General features: G+C 33.1%; 1 protein-coding gene across 1 annotated transcript in view; it reads right to left on the bottom strand.

Annotated features, from left to right (window-relative positions):
- Positions 1-585: 585 nt before the first annotated feature.
- LOC139991306 (uncharacterized) overlaps positions 586-20,631 on the bottom strand; it is a 67,808-nt gene continuing 47,762 nt past the window's right edge. Inside the window, exons 3-5 of the mRNA XM_072011266.1 lie at positions 7,119-7,238; positions 2,002-2,198; positions 586-1,431 (exon numbers count right to left, since the gene is read on the bottom strand). Coding sequence (XP_071867367.1) covers positions 928-1,431; positions 2,002-2,198; positions 7,119-7,170 — 753 coding nt within the window. The 5' untranslated portion in view covers positions 7,171-7,238 and the 3' untranslated portion in view covers positions 586-927. The remainder of the gene's footprint in view (positions 1,432-2,001; positions 2,199-7,118; positions 7,239-20,631) is intronic.

Raw genomic sequence — 20,631 nt, 5'->3', positions numbered from 1 at the left:
ATTAGATGTTAGTCATTGATAATGAAAAAAATGTATTCCTTATTTCATACGTTATGTGTAAACAGAATAAATTCTGATTTAAGTTTAATTATTTAAGTATTTTCATATATCGTATGATTCTTTGTTTTTCACAAACCAGCTTAATAGCACTAGTTCACATATTTATACTTGCTAGTAAAATAAAAATTTTATTTCGCAAGTGGGTCCATTTTTATTGATATATTATAGTTCCTAAATAACTAGTCTTCTAGATAATGTATACTTTATTTCACTTTCTCTTTTGCTGCAAATCTTATTTATATTTAATAAATATTTTTAAGTGATTTTGTGGGAGATTTTGCGGAAGTTGTGTCTCAAGATCAAAAAAATTACTGAACACAAGTTATAACATTCGAGTCCTTTATTTTCATATAATCTTGAAATATGGTGAAGTAACAACACCAGGCACATCATACAATCACAAGGTAATTTATGACAACTACAATTGTGAAACTTTGAAAAATATCATTACGCTTTTAAGAAACTTAATAACTTTTTATAGTAGTCATACAAACATAAGTTAGTCCGTTTTTATCTTGAAGGGCAAAGTATATGAAACTCATAAAAGATAAAATTTATTTAATTGCTTGCTGTTCACATTATCAAATATTAATTCCTGGTATAAGCAAGTAATCTTACTGCAAGATAGTAGATCTATTTGCTAAAAAGGAATTTTTTTTCTTCTAATATACATTTAGGAAATATCTCTTATTTTTTTTATCTACTTTCCGTTTTCTCGATCGATGCATTTGCTTTCTCAATTTTCTCAATGTTGCTGCTATTTACATGCTGTTTCCTCAAGGAGGATTTGTCAAGAGATAAATTAGGCCTAGTTGAAACGTCAAAATGGTAATACTGCCTATGCGATCTCTCTATCTATCTATCTATCTAGTCTATCACGTCCATTCTGTCGAATTGACAGATACTACTGCCACAATCTGGTCTGGTAATTATCCCCATCTTGTCAAATTGACAAACACTCATTCCACGATCTCGTTGTTCTGATTTCAAAGAAATATCGGGGTGACAAACACTCATTCTTTTGTCTCGAAAGTAAGATTTAATGGTCTTGGTTCTGCCCAATTGACAGACACTGTTCTTCTGTACGAGTTGTAACAGTTTCGTGGACTCCTTGGCCGACTTTAAATTGTTTAACGTATCTTGTTCGTCAGAAGAATCTAGCGTGTGATTTTTAGAAAGCACAGAGAATTGGAGATCGAATGCGCTTTTTGTACGACGCAATGTACCTCGACCACCTGGGAGAAAGGATGCACTAGAGCCAATGAACACACTGTTTTGTCTTGGTCGCATTTGACCCGAAGAGTACTTTAATCCGTACTCTGCCGGATAGACTTCGCAAAGAATGTTACATTTCGAGAACGTGCGTCGATTCTGCGAACAAATGAATTAGTGATTTACAGATTAATTTCGTTCGAAACGAAGAATTTTCAACGGTTTAACGGATTTGTTTATTCTGTATTCGACAGAGACACCGTCATTCACAAAAGTGTTTATATACTTACCGTAGAAAATTTTTATGGACACATTAAATGCGACCTATAATACTTTTTGAAATTTCATTAGTACCGTAATGAGACAACACCATTATATAATAATTACATAGTATCAAAATTAATTATAATATTACAAATTTATAGTTTAATCGTATAAATTTTAAATCGTATAAATATGAAAAAAGATATCAATGTGTTATGGACTGAGTTAGATTATTATCTGACTAGTGCTAGTCGACGAGCGACAACAGCTTGAATATTGAACAATAACTTTATTCTGATCTCCAGTTAGTGACAAGTGTAATGTATATAGCTGCTGTTATTGAAAAATCTAAATATAAATCTAAGTATAAAATACAAATTGTTATATCTTGAAAACTACACTCGAGTGGGCAAATCTAATCCAAGCCGACAATTCTTTTTTAAAAGGAAATGAAATATACATTACCTGAAATTGATTCTGTTCAATCGTGGTACAACTTTGTCTGTGTTGTTGCTGAAATTTCGGTTGATATGGTTCCAACATTCTGATCTTTCCCCATCTATTGAAGAATAACGCAATTGCTGCAGCCCAAAGGAGAAGGACCAAAATAACTATCAAAGCCTCTTCAGTTCTGACTAAAACTGCACCTGGTGCCGGAATACCTGTCATAATATTGCTTCTTATTATTTCACGTTTATCATTCAAATAAACATATTTTAATAAATTCTTCAAATATTGACAATGTAACTGAAACGTATTCGATATATATATTAAAAATGTTGTGTATCATTTAATTATTTCCATTTAATCTCTTTAACTTCCTTGATATTCGAATTAAGAACTAAAGATTACTTTTATTGAATTTTTTAGCTTCTGCAATCAAATTTATTAATATTATAATAATATAAATAATATCTATTAATTTTATAGAAATATAATTCTTTGTATGTACAGCTACAGTTAGTTAGTATGATAAATATTCGAATAGTTTCGTAAGCCATTATATTTATACCTTACAATAAAATTCGTATTTCAATCTACACTCACCGTGTTCTTAATCCTTACACTATGTGTATGCTGTTTCATGCAAGTCATATAACGAGAGGTGTCATTTATTTTTGTAAACAAATAGTCGATATGTAAGCGTTAAATTTTTCTTTCTTTAAATGTTTAAGTTCGAGAAATATATATTACTGACAGATCCTACAATCCTGAATCCTAAAAAACTGACGACAACTATTATTTCTCAAGCATAATAACGTTAGCTCGCTAAATCATTCGCAAATCAAATGTAATATGATGTGTTGAAAGTGCAACAAAGTACCAAAGCATCTATACGATATCTCGACTAACATTTGTTTACTTTAAATCTAATATAATGTATTATTCAAACAAATAGAAAATGGCATCTTCTGCGGTAGTAATTTTACTGTAAGGAAGTTTATAGCGCCGCATGCTTTGATGTTTCTGTCAACAAAGACCTTTCTAAAGCGGCAGCGTGGAATTGCATGTAGCAGTAAATGCTAAAAGTGTACACCATTCACGAGTAGATCGATCAATAAAACAGCTTCTTCGCTTTCTCGGCGAATTAAACTAAAATGTGTTTAGAAAGATAGATAATGATCTCTTCCTCGTCTGATCCCATTTAATTATTCAATTATTTTTAAAGGACGTTCAGTCAAGTAGTATAATAAGTAATGTGAATAATAATTTTTTAAATACTTTACTTTAATGAGATTTCTTCAAATTATTTTATCATTTGGCTATGAAACGAGTTCGACCGTTCACGATAGATTGCGTCAACGGGAGTCGTAAATTTCTGTTACGATTAGTTAATCGACGCCACGAAATGATCGATCGCCTATTTCCTTTAGGATAATAGAAGTGGTTGAACTGATTATAACACTGAGGTAACAGGTTATAATGTACACTTTATTCCAATAACTTCTTGGATATAACATTTAATATTACAGTTGATATGTCGACAGATAGAATACAAGTTAAGACGAGATACACGTGAGTACGGTGACTGATCAGAAAGCAAACAGAAAACTAAACTAAAAACTCCTGTTCTGTGAAACCTACGTTTCCCCATTTTTTATTGGTTGAAACAATAGCCCTAAGGAATGTCTCGATTTGATCTCTAGTTGTAGCAATTAAGGGCCTTGAAGTTAAAGTAAAAAACGATATTTAGTTTTATGACCGTGTCTTAGGATTATTGCGGTCCGACCTATGATGTTTGCACCGCTAGTGGCCGTCCCGAGAGACGGACTGCAGCCCGTACCAGATAACGGGACGTGACAAAATGAAATTATTTCTTATTTTGTATGATATTCTGTATTTGAATAAATACTGGTTGCTTCACAGTATCTCACAAATACAAGCTTAGACACATATCATTCAAAGGTAATTGAATTAAAACAATTCTGACAATGAAAACAAATGTCACGTTGCAAAATAATTCAACCCAATTGTTCATAACTGAAATGTAAATGTAACATTCACATTCAAATGATTTTTTAATTTCTTTAAAGGAATTGACTAAAATATAAAATTGCTTGAAAATAATTTATTTAATCTTAATGCAATATAAAATTATTTTTCCTAAAAATAATACTACATTTAATGGTTTATTATTTTAAATTGTCATTGTTTATCTTTCTACATTTTCTACAGAGCTTTTTACAGAGCTTTCTACATTTTAGAATATACAGCTTCACACTTTATTTTGCACTTTTTGAATTTTGGACCTTATTTAAGAAATCACAAAGTAAATCTTCTTAAGTTTATAATCCACTGGAATGATGTATACAAATATCTATACCGATTATAAATGGACTAAGTTGACCTGGAATTTATTAGTGTGTTAAAATATGCGCGTCACTTTCAACAAAATGGAATAAATAAAATTTCCTATTGTTCCAAATCGATTAACCAGTTAAAAGAAGGAATGCACAATTACCTGTAAATCAAGTGCTTGTGTGTATGCGTCGACAGTTTTTATATTAAATTAAATCAATATTTATGTCTGGAGAAAGATGGAAACAATGGAGATTTCCAATAAGTGCACTAGGTTTTATAAACTACTTTATTGCACTATTGATTCACAGGATGTATAAAAATCTATGTTATTAATCTATGTTACTTTAAGAGTATTTGCAATAAACAAAATATGCTTATTGCTCTATAAAGGAGTTTATGAATGTGCTTGAATCTAACACACACCGTTCAAAACGTATATGGTTTGTCCAATTTACAAGTGATACCCCATATAAGTATAATATGCCACAGCATTCGCAAAAAACAATCGGATCATATGATCCAAGCGCTGTATGGTGCTAAAATTAATTTACGTAATTACTATGGCAGACACACTTTCTTTTCAAAGAGGAAAATCCTAATTTATTAATCAGATTTCGTTTATTTTTCTGTCACTAATAGATTAATCATAAAAACGTGCAAAATTGTAAATGCATATTTTTATAGAATGCAACTAGAAGAACGAAATATAAATAGAAATGTGTTATGTAATTATAAAAGATTATAAAAATAATCCTCTATTTTACGTATTTAACATAATGTATATATTTTGCATATTCATGTTTAAGAACATGTAGGGACTGTCCATGTCATAGTCAACGAGATCTGATCTTTTGACGAAATCGTTTAATTTTCTCTCGTGTATAAAATTTCAGGAGGAGCCTCGATGTGTGACGCTTTCAATGGACTTTAACATTTATCAATCATTTTTCTTATGACGTACATGTAACGAGAAAATAATTAAAACAAGCGGATCCCAATAACCTTGAGAAATGTAAAGTACCGTCCAATGTTAAACTTCAAACTTTCGGCATTTCTTATCTTTAATTCTTTTTGTATTTTCTGATAGACTTTTCAAACTTTCAAACTCAATTTCCTAAAAAACGAAGCGTCATACGAAAAATTTGATTGTATATTTTCGACTTATTCTTCCGCGTAGAATCACTTCCCGGTTGTATTGCCCGCCCAGCCTCACCTTATATGTCAAGGTCACTGAAATGAGTAAGATGTGTCCGATTTCATATAATTACCATATATGAGGAAAGAAGGAAGAAGACCCCGTAAAATACATTTTCAACTTTTCATAAGAAATAAATACTAGTAATTGTGTTATGTATAATGACGTTTAAGATGATTTTACTGCCGTGTTTTATGCTTCATATTTTTCTGATACAATTATAAAAATAGGATTTTTAAATAGTTTAGTAACAGGTGTCTATTCGTTTTATATATTAAAAATTGTAGCGAATATTCTACTTTCGGTATTTTATGCAATTTTGTATATTATATGCATTCTGTGCAATTATATATCTTTATATTTCGCATAAATGCAAAGACAATTTGTGCAAGTCTCTTTTGGACTATGCTGTTAGAGAGGTAATTTTTCATATATGATAGCTATGCACTAAAATTACATTTCAATCTATGACAAACACTTTCATAAGATTTTTGGTTACAATGTTACTAAATGATACTAAATCGCATATAGAAATGCAAAGTTAAACATGCTCACATAATTAAACGCGACGAAAAAATGTAACAGGAGAAAGTCCATTTCTGAATGGTAAGTTCAAAGGTTCAAGTGTTCCTTCAATGTTTTGGATCATGTGTAACTTTCGAATCATGTATAAAACACAAAAAATTATTTCACGACTGCTTTAATTGGAGTCTATTTCTTGGTTTGGTGGAAATTAATGGAAGGAAAGTAATGCGAAATTGATCTTAATCTTGAATTTGAAGATCAATTTTTTTTCCACCGCATCGTGAGGAACAAATTTATTAAAAGAATCATAAATTAAACAATATAGTTAACAATGTAGAGAATATTTATACACTGTTGTAATGTAAAGTTCATTAAGGTTCATTAGTTATTAATTAATTTTATAGATACCTGGAATGCGATAACAGACTGAAGAACGACAACACATAAACAAAAATTCTTCTTTTTTTTATTATAAAAATTCATCGTACCTAACTTTCATTGGAAAGAAATGTTGCTTTCCTTTCGCGAGAGGAGTTCTACATATTTATATATTAAAATTTAATTTTGGTCCATTACTACTTCATGAGTGACTGACTAATGCTTGTAAAAACGAGCCTCTTTGAATTTTTCCCATAATATTATTTGATGTAGAATATGATAGAAATTAAAATCATTATTTTATCACTCCCTCGTCTATAATTCTAAGAATTAAATCTAATAATTCACATATACAATCTTGTTCATTCTTCATACGGATATATGTACTGAAATTATTTTCGAATTTGTCGAAATAACCCTTAGAATCTTTTTCAATAAATTATGCGTCAGACTGCATAGAGAAACACATTCGCTTAATTAAATATGATGGTTCAATAAATTACTAGGTTGATTTCCCCATAGTAAAAAATTTAAAGATACGCTTGTCCTTTTACTTTCCTGGAACTTTTGAATTTGAAATGATAAAACGAATCGTGGACTATCCATCGAATTATACACAAGCAACGAGGGTTATTGTCTTTTACATTACATGTCTCTGAGTTTTATGGATTTTTCAACTCACCATCCGGATAGGTCGAATTGATTTCACCAGTGACGCCCAATTCGGATGGCATCGATCCAACGAGGAGCACAGCATCGTCAGGAGCTTCCTCCAGTTCCAGCTCGATTTTTGTCACGTGTGCTAGACACACGTAAAGAATATATATGTAGATATAGATAACAGTAAACGAAATAAATATAGCAATATGGTCGCTTAAGTAAAAGCACTAAAGAATTTGAACATTGTAGAAATTTTTTATGTATATAGTACAAAAACAGTTTAAAACACAACTATCGTGACTATAATGATAAAATTTGTAATGGATTTGAAGATGTATAAAGGGTATTTATTTGGAAAGTTCACATCCATTTATCTCGAAAATTACACATTTTAGGAAAAAATGTTTAAAACAAAAGTTTGCTTGTTTTTTTTTAATAGAAACCATATTTTTTCTTTACAGATTCTTATTCTGCAGAAAAAAGAAAAAACTTTTATAAGAATACTTTTTTTTAAATTAAATTTCATCTTAAAAATATATTTATTCAAATAAAGAAATGTGCGACACAAAAGAAGGTTCTTTAATTGTGCAGGTCATTATTAATGATAAAGTAAAATAAATAACAACCACTTTTTTACGACACTTTTTTTATCACACAAATTATTGAAACATCACAAAATGATTTCGAAATGTACTCCATTTTGTGCTCAGTAATAATGCAATCTGTTTTCAGAATTCAGTTCTTTCTTTCTCCAAAATTGCTTTTATAATATTTCTACACTCCTTTAAATGAATAAATAAAATTTTATAATAAATTGCTTCCTCAGGCATTTCCAAGTACTTTTTACCAGTTAAATTATCACCAATAAATAATGATATTGGATAAATGATAGTATATATAGTAATACTATTTATATAATAATACTATATACGACTATATATAACTATATGTAGTATAATAATATAAATTAATACTATCTAAATAATAATAATATTAGAATATATTAATGGTATTAGATCATTGTCCAATAGTTGAATTACCAAATATGCTAGCCCATACGTTAATTTATTCTCGCCATTGTACGTGTCCTTTCCATTAATGTATAGAGTTTCGTCATATCAGTAATGTCAATTGTGCTTATTCCCAAATCTATTACAGTAGAACGCGTATTTGAGGGAAAAACAGGTATATTGCGATATCCATGGCTTAGCATCCAACAAATCGATATTTTTCTTGCAAAATTCAATTCACTTGTCACGGTCATTTCAATTCAATGTTTGATGTTTAATGCACTTTGCATGGATATAATTTATTTAATTTTAGTATATTGTAAATAAAACCAACTGATACACCAGTATTACACCGAAGTTCGTTGGATTTTCAAGAAAATTATCCAAAATTTCGATTTCAGTTAATTCATTTAAGGTATGACGTTCAGGCCTCTTCTTTTAACTACATATCTAATTTGTAGTAATTTTTCTACGAGATTCAACATATAATGAATAGAACAATTTTTCCGTTCTTTCTTTTTTGAAAGAATAAACCATATTCAATAGGAAAGAGAAATTTGTATAAATTTACAGTGAATTTCCAAAATACTAATTATTATGTTTACTTTATATTCTCAGAAACTATTGCGTTGTAAATTGTTTATATTTACTGCGCATAAAGTGACCTGCTATAGCATATAAGATAAGTGTGACGTTCCTAGAGGTTACTACACTTGCTATTGGTGGAACAGCGAATTCCATTAAGGCGTGAGCGTATGGTCTTGCCGCGCATACGAAACGTCTCGCTTCTTTTATATATTATTGTTAATTTTTCAAAAATAATAAAAAGCGAATGCAAGCTTGTATTATTATTAATAATTTTAATTTAAACTTGAAGAAGAATAGATAATTTAAACGAAACTTTACAACTTGCTCTAAATAAAAATAAAAATGATACGAAATATCTATTTTCCTAGATATTATTTTTTGGATAGTCCAGAAATCGGGGTAAGAATGTTACACATACATGCAAAAATATAGAACAGAAAATAATAAGATAATGCAGCAACATTACAAAAGAAGAAAAAGTTTTAAAAAAGGTAAGCATTGAATCTAAGAACAGATAGTTTAGCACAAAATGGAAATATTTTTGAAAAGATTTCATCATATTTCGATTTTTTTTATGATAAGAAACTGTCGTAAAAAAATGGAGTTGTTATTGATTTTACTTTGATTTTATCATAGACAATGACCAAAAAAATTAACGAAGCTTCTGAAATTTCTGCTGTATCGCCTAAATTTGCTCCCGCTACTTTGGAAATAAGAAAAACTGAAGTAAATTTTTATTCGAATAAACATCTTTTTAAGATGAAGTTCGGTAAAAAATGTTTCCTATAGAAGTGTTTTCCTTCTTTTCATAGATTAAGAGTCTGTTAGAAAGAGATATGGTTTTCATTTTAAAAAAACCAACTTTTTCTTTAAATTATCTTAAAAAAATAAAACACGAGTAGCATTGTTTAATTCTCCCCTTAAAACTGTGAAGTTTCTGTTTCAAACGACTTTTTTCCAAAAAGCGTAATTTTCGAGATAATCAGATGCCATGTTTACAAATGAACACTCTGCATAGAAGTTACAAAACGTTTATTGGTAGAACATTTCATGAAGTTCACTACACTATTTGAAAAGTCGACAATTACACTGAACAGCATATTTTAATCTCCTTTCAATTTTTTAATCACCAATAGATTCTTATAGATTTTTGTGCGCTAGAAACAAACTACAACCCGTTTCTTCCAGCATATACAGTTTTCGAAAAAATCTATTTTGAGCAAAATAGCAAATTTTCAACTTTGAAGATAATTCGTGCTTTTACAGTAATAACTAATTTACCATTGACACCAAAAATTCAATAAAACGATATAGATTTTTACTACATTATAAACATTTAGATATGTTTAAATAATGATTGAAATGGAAATGACGCTAAAACGCACTATTCCTTGCCTACATTGTTTGCTTTATTTCAACAACTAAGCATCTGGGAGAAAATAGAATCATAGCACGCGGGCTGTTAGGAGGTTTCTTCTGGATGTTGAGACCTGCAAACAAATCTGATGCGAAATCAGGAAATCACAGGAAATATTAGTACAGGCCTCGTAACTCGATCAACAAAAGCCAACACGATTCGAGCGGTAAAATCGTGTCTTGTGGGACTATTTAATTATGCTGTATAGGATTGCGGGTTTGTATTTTGTATGTATTTTGCCTTAATATTTTGGTACATGGTTTTGAAACACTGGCAATGTACTAAGAGTAGCTTGTACAAATATCAAACAGAATTTAAACTGTCTGGCGAATTCCGACGTGTTAACATTGATCGGAAGGGATTTTTAGCTCGATCTCACTATACTAGTTCTTAATACACGCGATACCAAACAGCATGTAGTTTTTTGGATCTTTATATGCTGTGAAAATCTCGAAATTCTGTAGTGGGGTGAATCAAGGAGTTTATTGTACGCATATGGAAAATGTTATTTTAATATCTCCTATATACCTTGCAATTTGTTACTAGACATTAGGCAAATTACTTTAAGTATGACAAAATAGCACGACTTCGGTGTTTCAATTGAAACACCGTTATTATCATTAAGACCAGTCGATTTAATAGATTATTTGTAGATATTTACTTGTTTATTAAATCTACAAAGTGTGAATTAACGTGCGTTTGTATTCCTTTCTTTTTTGTAATTACTAACTGTTTTAACTAGTCCTTTCTTTACTGTGATGAAGTTTAGATTCTTCCTTATTTCTTCGTTTTTAGCGAGCCACGAAGCAGTAGTGATTAAGCTTAAGATAATAAAATGTTCTTCAGATCTGACCAGACGCTTACCAGGACTAATATCCTAGCATAACCGCAGCTGCGTCTCATTGTTTAGATAAATGTTTTAAAGTAAAAGTGTTTCTGTTTCTGTTATAAAGCATTCAAAAAGTGTAGCTAGAAGCCGTATGCAATTTAAAACAAAACAGTCACTTTCTAATTGCATTTTAAGTAAACATAATCCAAGTTATCAATTATTGAAAAAAAATTGAGCTGCATTTGCGAACAGAATCAAGTTTTCTTTGCTTGCTTCGAGTTGTTGCGTAGATGTACATGAAATTGTCAGGTGAAAACGCGAGGCTTGCTTTCTCAACAATCGTCTTCTCTTTATTGTAACGTCAAAGCCCTTCGGCGACAATCACATCGCTCTGTATTCTCTCCAATTATACCTCTAGCAACAGGTAATAGGTGGCAGGCGACATTTGATTGTAGTAGTAAGCGTGCATGTTACACTGTTGTCATTATTTCGTGAGCGCGGTGTTTGGGAGTTAAGTGGACAACACTGTATGTACGCGCCTGATGCTTCGTTTGTTTTCTAACTTTATACACATATCACAGACGACCGTGCTGTAACCATGATATTGTCACGTCGGAGACACAAAAGATCGCGAAATTAACAGATCGCCGGTGATGTCCTCGCGCCGCGGCACGAACGAAATGATTCTTTCACGAATAGGGTGAAGGAAATAGAACTTGATACGCAAAGATTAAATTTATTATAGAAAATCCAACAGAGTGACGGTTACAACAGATAGATTCGAAATACTACTACAGACTGTATTTACGCTCGTTTGGGAAGGTCGCTCTACCGAGGATCTAGTCCCTTTGGAGGGGGTCTCGTTAGTCTATTGTTTCAACAGAGTGTTCGGTCTATTTATTTACTAAGCAGATGATTTCCTTGAGTGTGTGACAATATCATGGACAGTAATATTGTCTCACTTGAGCCTTCTTAGCGATCGTGCGTCTCGTGAATATAATACTCAGTTTGAGAGCCTATAGTGTGTCATAAATAATCACTTCAATTCTGTAGAATTACTGATAAAAGGGAGAGTAAAAATGGCACCTTCTGTATGGAGGAAGGTGATATTAACATCGGTAAGAGGAAAATAATCACACTTGAAGCCATGTAAAATGTAAGTTAACTCCCATAACTAATTACCAATTATTATTATTTATTATTATATATTATTTATTATTAGTTACATTGCAGATATTAGTTACATTGAAAACGAATTATTTAATGGAAGTGGTACACACCGTATTAAAAAACTGAAAAAAAAAGAAGCATATATATGTCGGGTTGGGGTTAACACTTGGATTTGGGGCGTGTAAAGAATCTGCGCCAGGGTCGCTCATCGTCGGCGTACAATCGGTGTACAAGATAAACTACCGGTGTCGATACTCGGACGATAATGACAATGATCGCGGGGTCGGTATAGCGAATCCACGGCCCACGGGATAACTGATCTACTTTACTTCAAAGTCTAAGTCGAACTCGACTTACTCCTTGTGATACAAGGATCGCTTGATTAACTCTTTACTAAGACGTAGATTATTCACTGATCGTACAAACACAATAGGTATCTAACTAGTGCGACTGTAAGAGAAAGAATGACTTTCCGTCGCGACGACGCTGCAGAGGAAAACTATGGTGGGATGTGCCTAAGGGCACGAGGTCATCGGATTCGTCAAAGAAAACCTCCGCTCGGAGGGTGAGGGAAATAGACGTTGCTGTTAATTGGTTAATCTCCATGTTGGTGGTTAGAAAAGGATGCTAGCCGCTCTCTCGAGAGAGTTCCTAGCGGGAAACGTACGTGAGGAAAGCAGATCTCACGTATCTTGCCGCAATAGGTGACAGATATACGGGCTAATATAATAAAGACTGTTTGCCAATCTAAAGGACTTTAGTTAACCAGATCCTAAGATCTGTAACGGTTCCTCAGGCTATCTGAACATAAACTGCGAATGATGCGTCGGCATCTGGCGACCATCTCACCCAAAGAATGGGGTCTGTGTGTGACCGCTGGAATGTTTCATTGTCAAGTGCCGGTACGGCCAATTCTTTAAAGGAAAGCTATGTAACTTCATATCTCTGTTAGGTGGAACGTTCATCCCGTGGCCGTGGCTACGCTCGGCGACCGGTCGTCGCCTCGAGCCCAAGCTCATTGTCTCAAGTTTCGAATGGCTGTGTTTGGGTTATTTCGTGAATGCTATTGAGGTTTTTCCAAGTAATTCCAACGGGTGGCCCCGTTGTCCTTTCATCTCCGACATATATATATGCAAGAACAAATCAATTATGAAAAATGAAATACTTAATACGATAGTCTTGAATGTCTGAATAAAAACAAAATTAATGAAAAGAAGAGAGATGCGATAAAAAATCTCAAAACTGAAATTGAAGACTCAAAGAAGCATTTAGAAGAAGGAAGATCAAAAAGTAAAGATTCGGAAGAACAAGTACACAAACTTTTATTACAATTAAATAATAATAACATAGGTCCGTCTATGAAACAAGTCTCCGACGATAGAACGCATGGCATTTAATTATTCTAATTCTGAAATATTAAAGATTTGTATCAAAAATCGAGATGAACCAACTTTTGCTCAATTTGTGATGAAGGAGAAATATTCAGCGAATTTCAGGACGAACATGAGCGAAATCTACAGATATAATGGTGCTAACACAACAAAGATAAAAAAAGGCAAGTGTGGATGAGCAGGACAACGATGGAAACAAGCAAGGTAAGAAAACCCTACTTATTAACATTTGCCGGTAATAATCATGACTTTAGAATGTCTGCTTCGTACTCCCGGTATGCTTGTTCAATTCAGAGTGTTTCCTACAAATTCATTGTTTACTACGGCCACTGGGTAAGATCCGCGGATTCCAGTACACGTCATTAGCGGATTTCAGTACACACCGTACCTGAGACTGCTGTTAGCTTGAGGAGGTGGTCCCTTGCACTTCCTGGAAAGTGAATGTCCTGTCTCGTAGACGAGATCACTACTTTTGTACTTTCCGCTTATTCAGACAGACCACCCGCGTATCTTACTTTCATCGATATCTCTCGTTCAAATTTCGGAGGACTATTTTCTGGACGAGTACAGATACCTATTTTTCAATTTTCGAACAGTTTATTTTAACACTCTAATCTACCTACAGTGTCAAGTTCAGTCATTAAAGTTAACAGTTTTTCTAACATCGTCTTTTATTCGAGATACTACCCCATCACCGCAAAAGGCTTAGAAAACTTCAATGTAGGGTTGACATAAATCGTAATGTGGTCTTACGATCTTCGTTGATTGTCACATCGTCGTCTCGTCGCGATCGCGTTGAACATACACCGAGGTCGGCAGCCTTTACTGATCTAATTATTGCTGATTCAAGGATATCTGTTTTAAATCTTATAGCGAATAGATTTGTTAAAACGCCCAATTATAAAACTGATCACCGTGCACTAATTTATTAAATCTTATTTTTACAAATAAATAAAATTTTGGCTGATCCTAGGCCTACTGATAATAATATCAAATTCGATTTTAATAATAGTAATTTTTGAGGAATTTCACTTGCACCTATTTAATAATAAAAATGTATTCACCGTAATACAATGTAATCTCGATGTGGGAGAAATTGATAAATTTCTCTTGAAGCCAAATATTGAAATTTTAGACGCTACTGAAAATAACAAAGATTTCGAATAATTCCAGTTCCATCAACAGACATATAATACTCAAAATAAATTCCCTGATACAGATAAAGAGTAATGTATTAACAGAACTTAATAATCTAAGAAAAATAAACGATAATCCCATTGACCCCCTTTTGAGAATAAATAAATATAAATCCACTCTTAAAAGGATTAAATGTATTATTATTCTTCGCTTTCGCAGATGCCGTTAGTGTTTATTGGAAAAATCTAACAGGAAATATATCTATGCAGAACCCAGAAAAAATGTATTCTGCAATAAGAAATATTTTTAAACCCCGCAAAAAGAATATAATAGCTCCACATCTAGTTGGCTTTATTGACAATGAAATTACTAATCAATCAAATTTAAATTCAGATATTCTTTCCAAAAATGAACTGCAGAAGCTTATGATAAATAACAAAATAGATAAATTAAATGTATTAGATGATAGATCATCTTGAAGCAATCTATGTAAAAAATTTAATACTCGGTCATTTAATTTTCGAATATTTAATTCACAATGAAATTGCCTATTGTAAATAAGAAATGGAAAGCCCCAACAAATGTACAAGAAATATTCATGTTTTTTCAAATAGTAACTCAGTAAATAATCCAAATTATGAATTAATATCTCTGAATTGTTTCAGTAATGCTGAAGAATTATTAAAAAAAATTTTTCTAAATTAAGTAGTAAACCATCACATGGCTTTGATGATATACCTAATATCTGTTTAAAATATATCGTCTTACGTACGAGATTATGTTATATTATTTAACAATTCTAGTTTTACTATCTATAAAGTATTGTTCAATATCTAAATTTAAATATAACATACTTTTCAGTGAGTTCGAAAATGGAGAAAGTAGTACCTGTTAGAAAAGAAAGTAGCAAACTCAAACTCATCCAGCTATCGACCAATGTCTACTTCCCGGTATAGGTAAGATATTTGAAAAAATTATAAATAAAGCTATTTGGTCTCACTGTCTGAAAAATAATTCAATTTCGAATTTTTAATTTGATTTTCGACACAATCATAGTATAATTCATGCTATGAATAATTTCATTTCAAATATTTGTTGGGCAAGATGCAATAATTAGTGCGTAGGTGCTTTATTAACTGATCTAGAAAAGGCATCTGATACAGTCTAGTTGGAGACTCTTTTCTATGCATTATATTATCTTTTCTATATTATCAAAGAACTTCCACGCCACTTAGTCTGATAGTCTGGGACAAGGAAGCCTAAAAATTATTTCAAATAACAACATTCGATCCACAAAAGAATTTAATATGGTGAACGGTCTGTAATAGAAGCAAAGAACAAAGAACTATGTTAAATCTTGAAGAAATATGTTAAATCTTCGGTAATTAAAGAGCAGATGCAGGATACGTTCAATAAAATATAAGTTTTCTTATAGAATTGGAAGCTCAGAGCTCTACTGTATTTTCGTCCAGTCGCGGGGAGACGTTCGCGTTATAGCGCGTCAACGGGAGTCGTAAATTCCCGCTACGATTGTACGAATCGACACCACGAACAGGACGATCCCCTTATTTCTTGTGGGAGAATAAGGGGTGTTTGGGTTGGAATATAATTGGACTTCACAGTTATATTATATATGTATTTATTTATACTGGATTACACTACTAGATGTGAACAGACCGTGTTTGGAAAGCGTGTTGATGAACCCGAAGGTTGCTAGACGTGGTAGTTATAGAGGCGAGAACTTGACTGACATGTTAGAACTTGAAGTTGACTGTCCGAGGACTAGTAGAACGGTGGACTTGACTGTCCACGGGATCTTAGAGCAGTGCTTGACTGTCTGAAGGCTAGTAGAACAGTGGACTTGGTTGTCCAAAGGATCTTAGAGCAGAGGACTTGACTGTCTGAAGGCTAGTAGAACAGTGGACTTGGTTGTCCAAAGGATCTTAGAGCAGAGGACTTGACTGTCTGAAGGCTAGTAGAACAGTGGACTTGGTTGTCCAAAGGATCTTAGAGCAGAGGACTTGACTGTCTGAAGGCTAGTAGAACAGTGGACTTGGTTGTCCAAAGGATCTTAGAGCAGAGGACTTGACTGTCTGAAGGCTAGTAGAACAGTGGACTTGGTTGTCCAAAGGATCTTAGAGCAGAGGACTTGACTGTCTGAAGGCTAGTAGAACAGTGATTGACCCGTCTCGTACTATTTAGGAAGAAAGCTCGTTGTGGATGCATTCTTGTTAAACTAAGAACGCGGATTCGTAGTTCACACTTTTCGGTAGAAAAGTGAGGGTAACGATCCGCGATGCCCATTGGTTATTCCCAATGTTAATGAATTAAATACGAGGGGACAGTCCTCGGCAAATATTTTTTTTTTTCTTTTTTTTTTTGTTTTATTAAATTTTTACAATTTGTCCAGAAGGACATTTGGTAAAATGTTATAGCTTAGAGAATAAAAGAATAAAAAAAAAAAAAATAAAAAATAAATAAAAATAAATAAAATATAGCATGTGGATGGTTACCCCCAGCGGGGTTCCATCTTCTAGGTTTCCTATTGCATCTCTATTTCGAGGTCTGCGGGATGCTTCCTCTTCAGTCTTCTTTCTATTTTGGTTTTATTTGTTTCAGCAACCAGCTGGTTTGGGTGTGCTGCAAGTCTTTCTTTGCACTTTTTTGCGTATCTAGCGATTTCCTCTTTGACTGTTGGAATTTTTAGATCTTTTCGTAGGTCTTCATTTCTGACGTACCATGGAGCGTTAACTATTGTCCTTAAAATTTTTGCTTGCTCTATTTCTATTTTGCTTATGTGACTCATTGCTGCCGTCCCCCATAGTGGGACTCCGTATGTCCAGATTGGTTTGATTATTGTTTTGTATATATTTAGTTTATTCATTATGCTTAATTTAGATTTTCTATTGATTAACCAGTACATCTGCTTCCTTTTTGCACTTATTCTGTTTATTATTGATTTTATATGGTGCTTCCGTGTAAGGTGTGTGTCTAAATGTATTCCTAGATATTTGACTTGCTTTGTTTGTGCTATGTGGGCGCCGTTCAGTTGAATATCTGGTGTTTTTCCTTTTCTAAGTGTAAATGTTATGTGGTTGCACTTGCTGGTGTTCACTTTTATTTGTTTGTTTTGCAGCCATTTTTCTATTTTTGTAGTGTGTTCTTGTAGTAGTGCGGCGGCCGTTTCTAGATTTGCATGCCTCACTAGTATGACCGTATCGTCCGCAAACGTCAGTGTTTTACTGTTGACAGTTGTTGGTATATCTGCCGTGTATAGTGTGTATAATATTGGTCCTAAGACACTTCCTTGTGCTACTCCTGCCTTGATGTCCTTAATTTCAGAGTATGCATCATTTATTTTTACTACAAAGGTTCTGTTGTTTAAGTAAGATTTGAGTAGTTTGTAGATTTGTTCTGGAAATTGCTTTTTGATTGTTTGAAGAAGTTTTTCATGGTTAACTTTGTCGAATGCTTTTTCGATATCCATAAAGAGTGCTGTGCAGTATTGTTTTGTTTCAAGCGACTGTAAGATTTCATTGACGAGTCTATGCATTTGTTCTATTGTGGAGTGTTTATTCCTGAATCCAAATTGATGGTTCGGTATTAGTTTTTCTTTTTCTATTGTTGGTTTTAAGCGGTTATATATTATTTTCTCTAATAATTTGGGAAACGCAGGTAGTAATGATATCGGCCTGTAGGATGCAGTTAGATGTGGGTTGTTGTTTGGTTTGGGTAACATCACTATCTGTGCTATCTTCCATAGTGTAGGAAAGTACTGTATTCTTAGAATTGCGTTAAATATTATCGTTGTTAGTCTTATTGCCTTTGGGGGAAGGTTTTTTAAGATTTTCCCACTGATCAAGTCAAATCCTGGTGCTTTACTTGTCTTTGTTGCCTCAATTAATTTTGTAACTTCTTGCGCTGTTGTGCTGAGTATGGTGCAGCGTTTATCAGTTGTGTTGCTGGCATTTTCCACTTCTTCATTTGTTTGCCATCCAGGGATGCCGTTATTAATTTCATACGGCGAAAATATATTTTGTAGGTGCTTTGAGAATTCTTCTGCCTGTTCTTCGTTGGTTCTGGCCCATGTGTTGTCCATTTTTCTGATTGCTGGGATTGTTTTTACTGTTTTCTTAATTTTGTTAGTGACTTTCCATAGGGAGTAGTCGGTATTCTCATGCGCGGATAGTGATTCGATGAATTTTGAGAATTCGTTATTATGATGTTCCCTCATTTTATTCTTCAGTTCCTTTGCAAGTTTATTTAGGTTTTTCTTGTTTTCTCGTGTTCTCTGTTTTTGCCATTTTGCTTTCGCTTTTCTTTTTTCCCTGATTTTGTCTAGGATGTTCTGCGGAATAATTTTTGATTGCCTGCTATTTGTTTCATAGGTGGTGGTTGCCCACGCTGCTTCCTGTATTATTTCTGTCAAAGTTGCTACTGCCTGCTCAATGTGTTCAGGTGTTTTCAACGGGATATTGCAGTTGATTTTGTTTTCGATCAGCTCTTTGAAAGTTTGCCAGTTGGTGGTTTTATTGCAAAGCGACTCTGACTTGTTATAAAGTAGTGGTTTGCTTGTATATTCTATTATAATTGGTGTATGGTCGGAGTTAAGCTCGAGGCTGGTTGCTATTTTTAATTTGCTTACATTTAGCCCTTTTGTTACTGCAAAATCCAACAGGTCAGGTATTTTATTGGGGTCTGTCGGCCAGTACGTTGGTTTTCCTGTAGATAGTACGTTGAGATTGCTGCTTCTAATGTATTTTTCTAATGTTCTACCTCGCGGCGTGTTAATTCTCGAACCCCATAATGTGTGCTTTGCATTAAAGTCTCCTGCCGCTATATATTTCTCGCCTAAGGTTTGGAAGTACTCTTCCCATTTTTTTAGTGTCATTTTGTGTCTCGGAGGTACATATACTGCTGACATCTGGAAGTAATTGTCATTGGTTTGTATTGTGACAGTGGTTGCTTGTAGATGTTTTTGATTTGTTTGACTATGTAAGTGATGCTTGATGTCATTTTTTATTATTACTGCAGTTCCTCCATGTGCTTTACCTGAGGGATGTTTGGTATCGTAGATGGTGTAGTACGGTATTTTCATGTAGTTTTTTAGGGTGAAATGTGTTTCTGAGACAAGTAGTATATCAATATTATTTTTATACAAAAATATTTTAGTTTCGTGGGCTCGCTGTTGCAAGCCATTGGAGTTCCAGACTGCTATTTTCAAAATGTCCATCTCTATTTTTTACTTAGCAAGTTTGTGAGTAGTTGTAACATGATTGTTGTTTGTTGTGCTTGTTGTCTTAGTATTGTGTTTAGATCACTTACCATTTTTCCTAACATTTCCATACCTTTAATGGATTGTTTGAGCATTTCTTTGATGTCTGTAACGTCTTCGATGTTATTGTTTTCATTCTGATTGATTGCAAGCGTTGCTTTGCTAATGTTTTTGGTTACATGTGCGTAGCTTCGTTTACCTTGGGGATCTATGTTTCTGTTTATAGCGTTTAGTTCGTATTGTGCTTTCAATGTTGTTTCATTATCCGTTATACTTTGTTGCGGTTGGTGGTTATTGTATGATCTGTTGCGAAGTGGAGGAAACAGTTTACGTTGTATTTGTTTCCTTATTTCACATCCTTTGTAGCTGGCTGGGTGGTTTCCGTTACAATTATAGCATTTAACTTCTTCTATTTTTCCTGTGTATGGGCACTGTATTGTTAGGTGATTTTTTGCACATTTAACACATGCCGGGCTTCTGTTGCAATAATTTTTTGTGTGTCCGTATTGTTGACACCGCATGCATTGTGGTATATCTTTTTTGTAGCGTGGTGGTTCCACTGTTACAATTGTATTTAGTATTTTTTTGATTTCATAAATTTCCTTGTTATTGGTTCTGGGTTCAAGTTCTATTAAGAATAATGGCAATGGTTGCTTCGTATCGTATCTTGTCATATTGTTTATTGCTCTTGTTTCATGGCCAATTTTTCCTAATTCTT

Source organism: Bombus fervidus, chromosome 10 (assembly GCF_041682495.2).
Source record: "Bombus fervidus isolate BK054 chromosome 10, iyBomFerv1, whole genome shotgun sequence".
NCBI classification, from domain to species: Eukaryota; Metazoa; Arthropoda; class Insecta; order Hymenoptera; family Apidae; genus Bombus; species Bombus fervidus.
The sequence above is the reverse complement of the archived record's forward strand: the minus strand, read 5'-3'. Positions and strand labels throughout refer to the sequence as shown.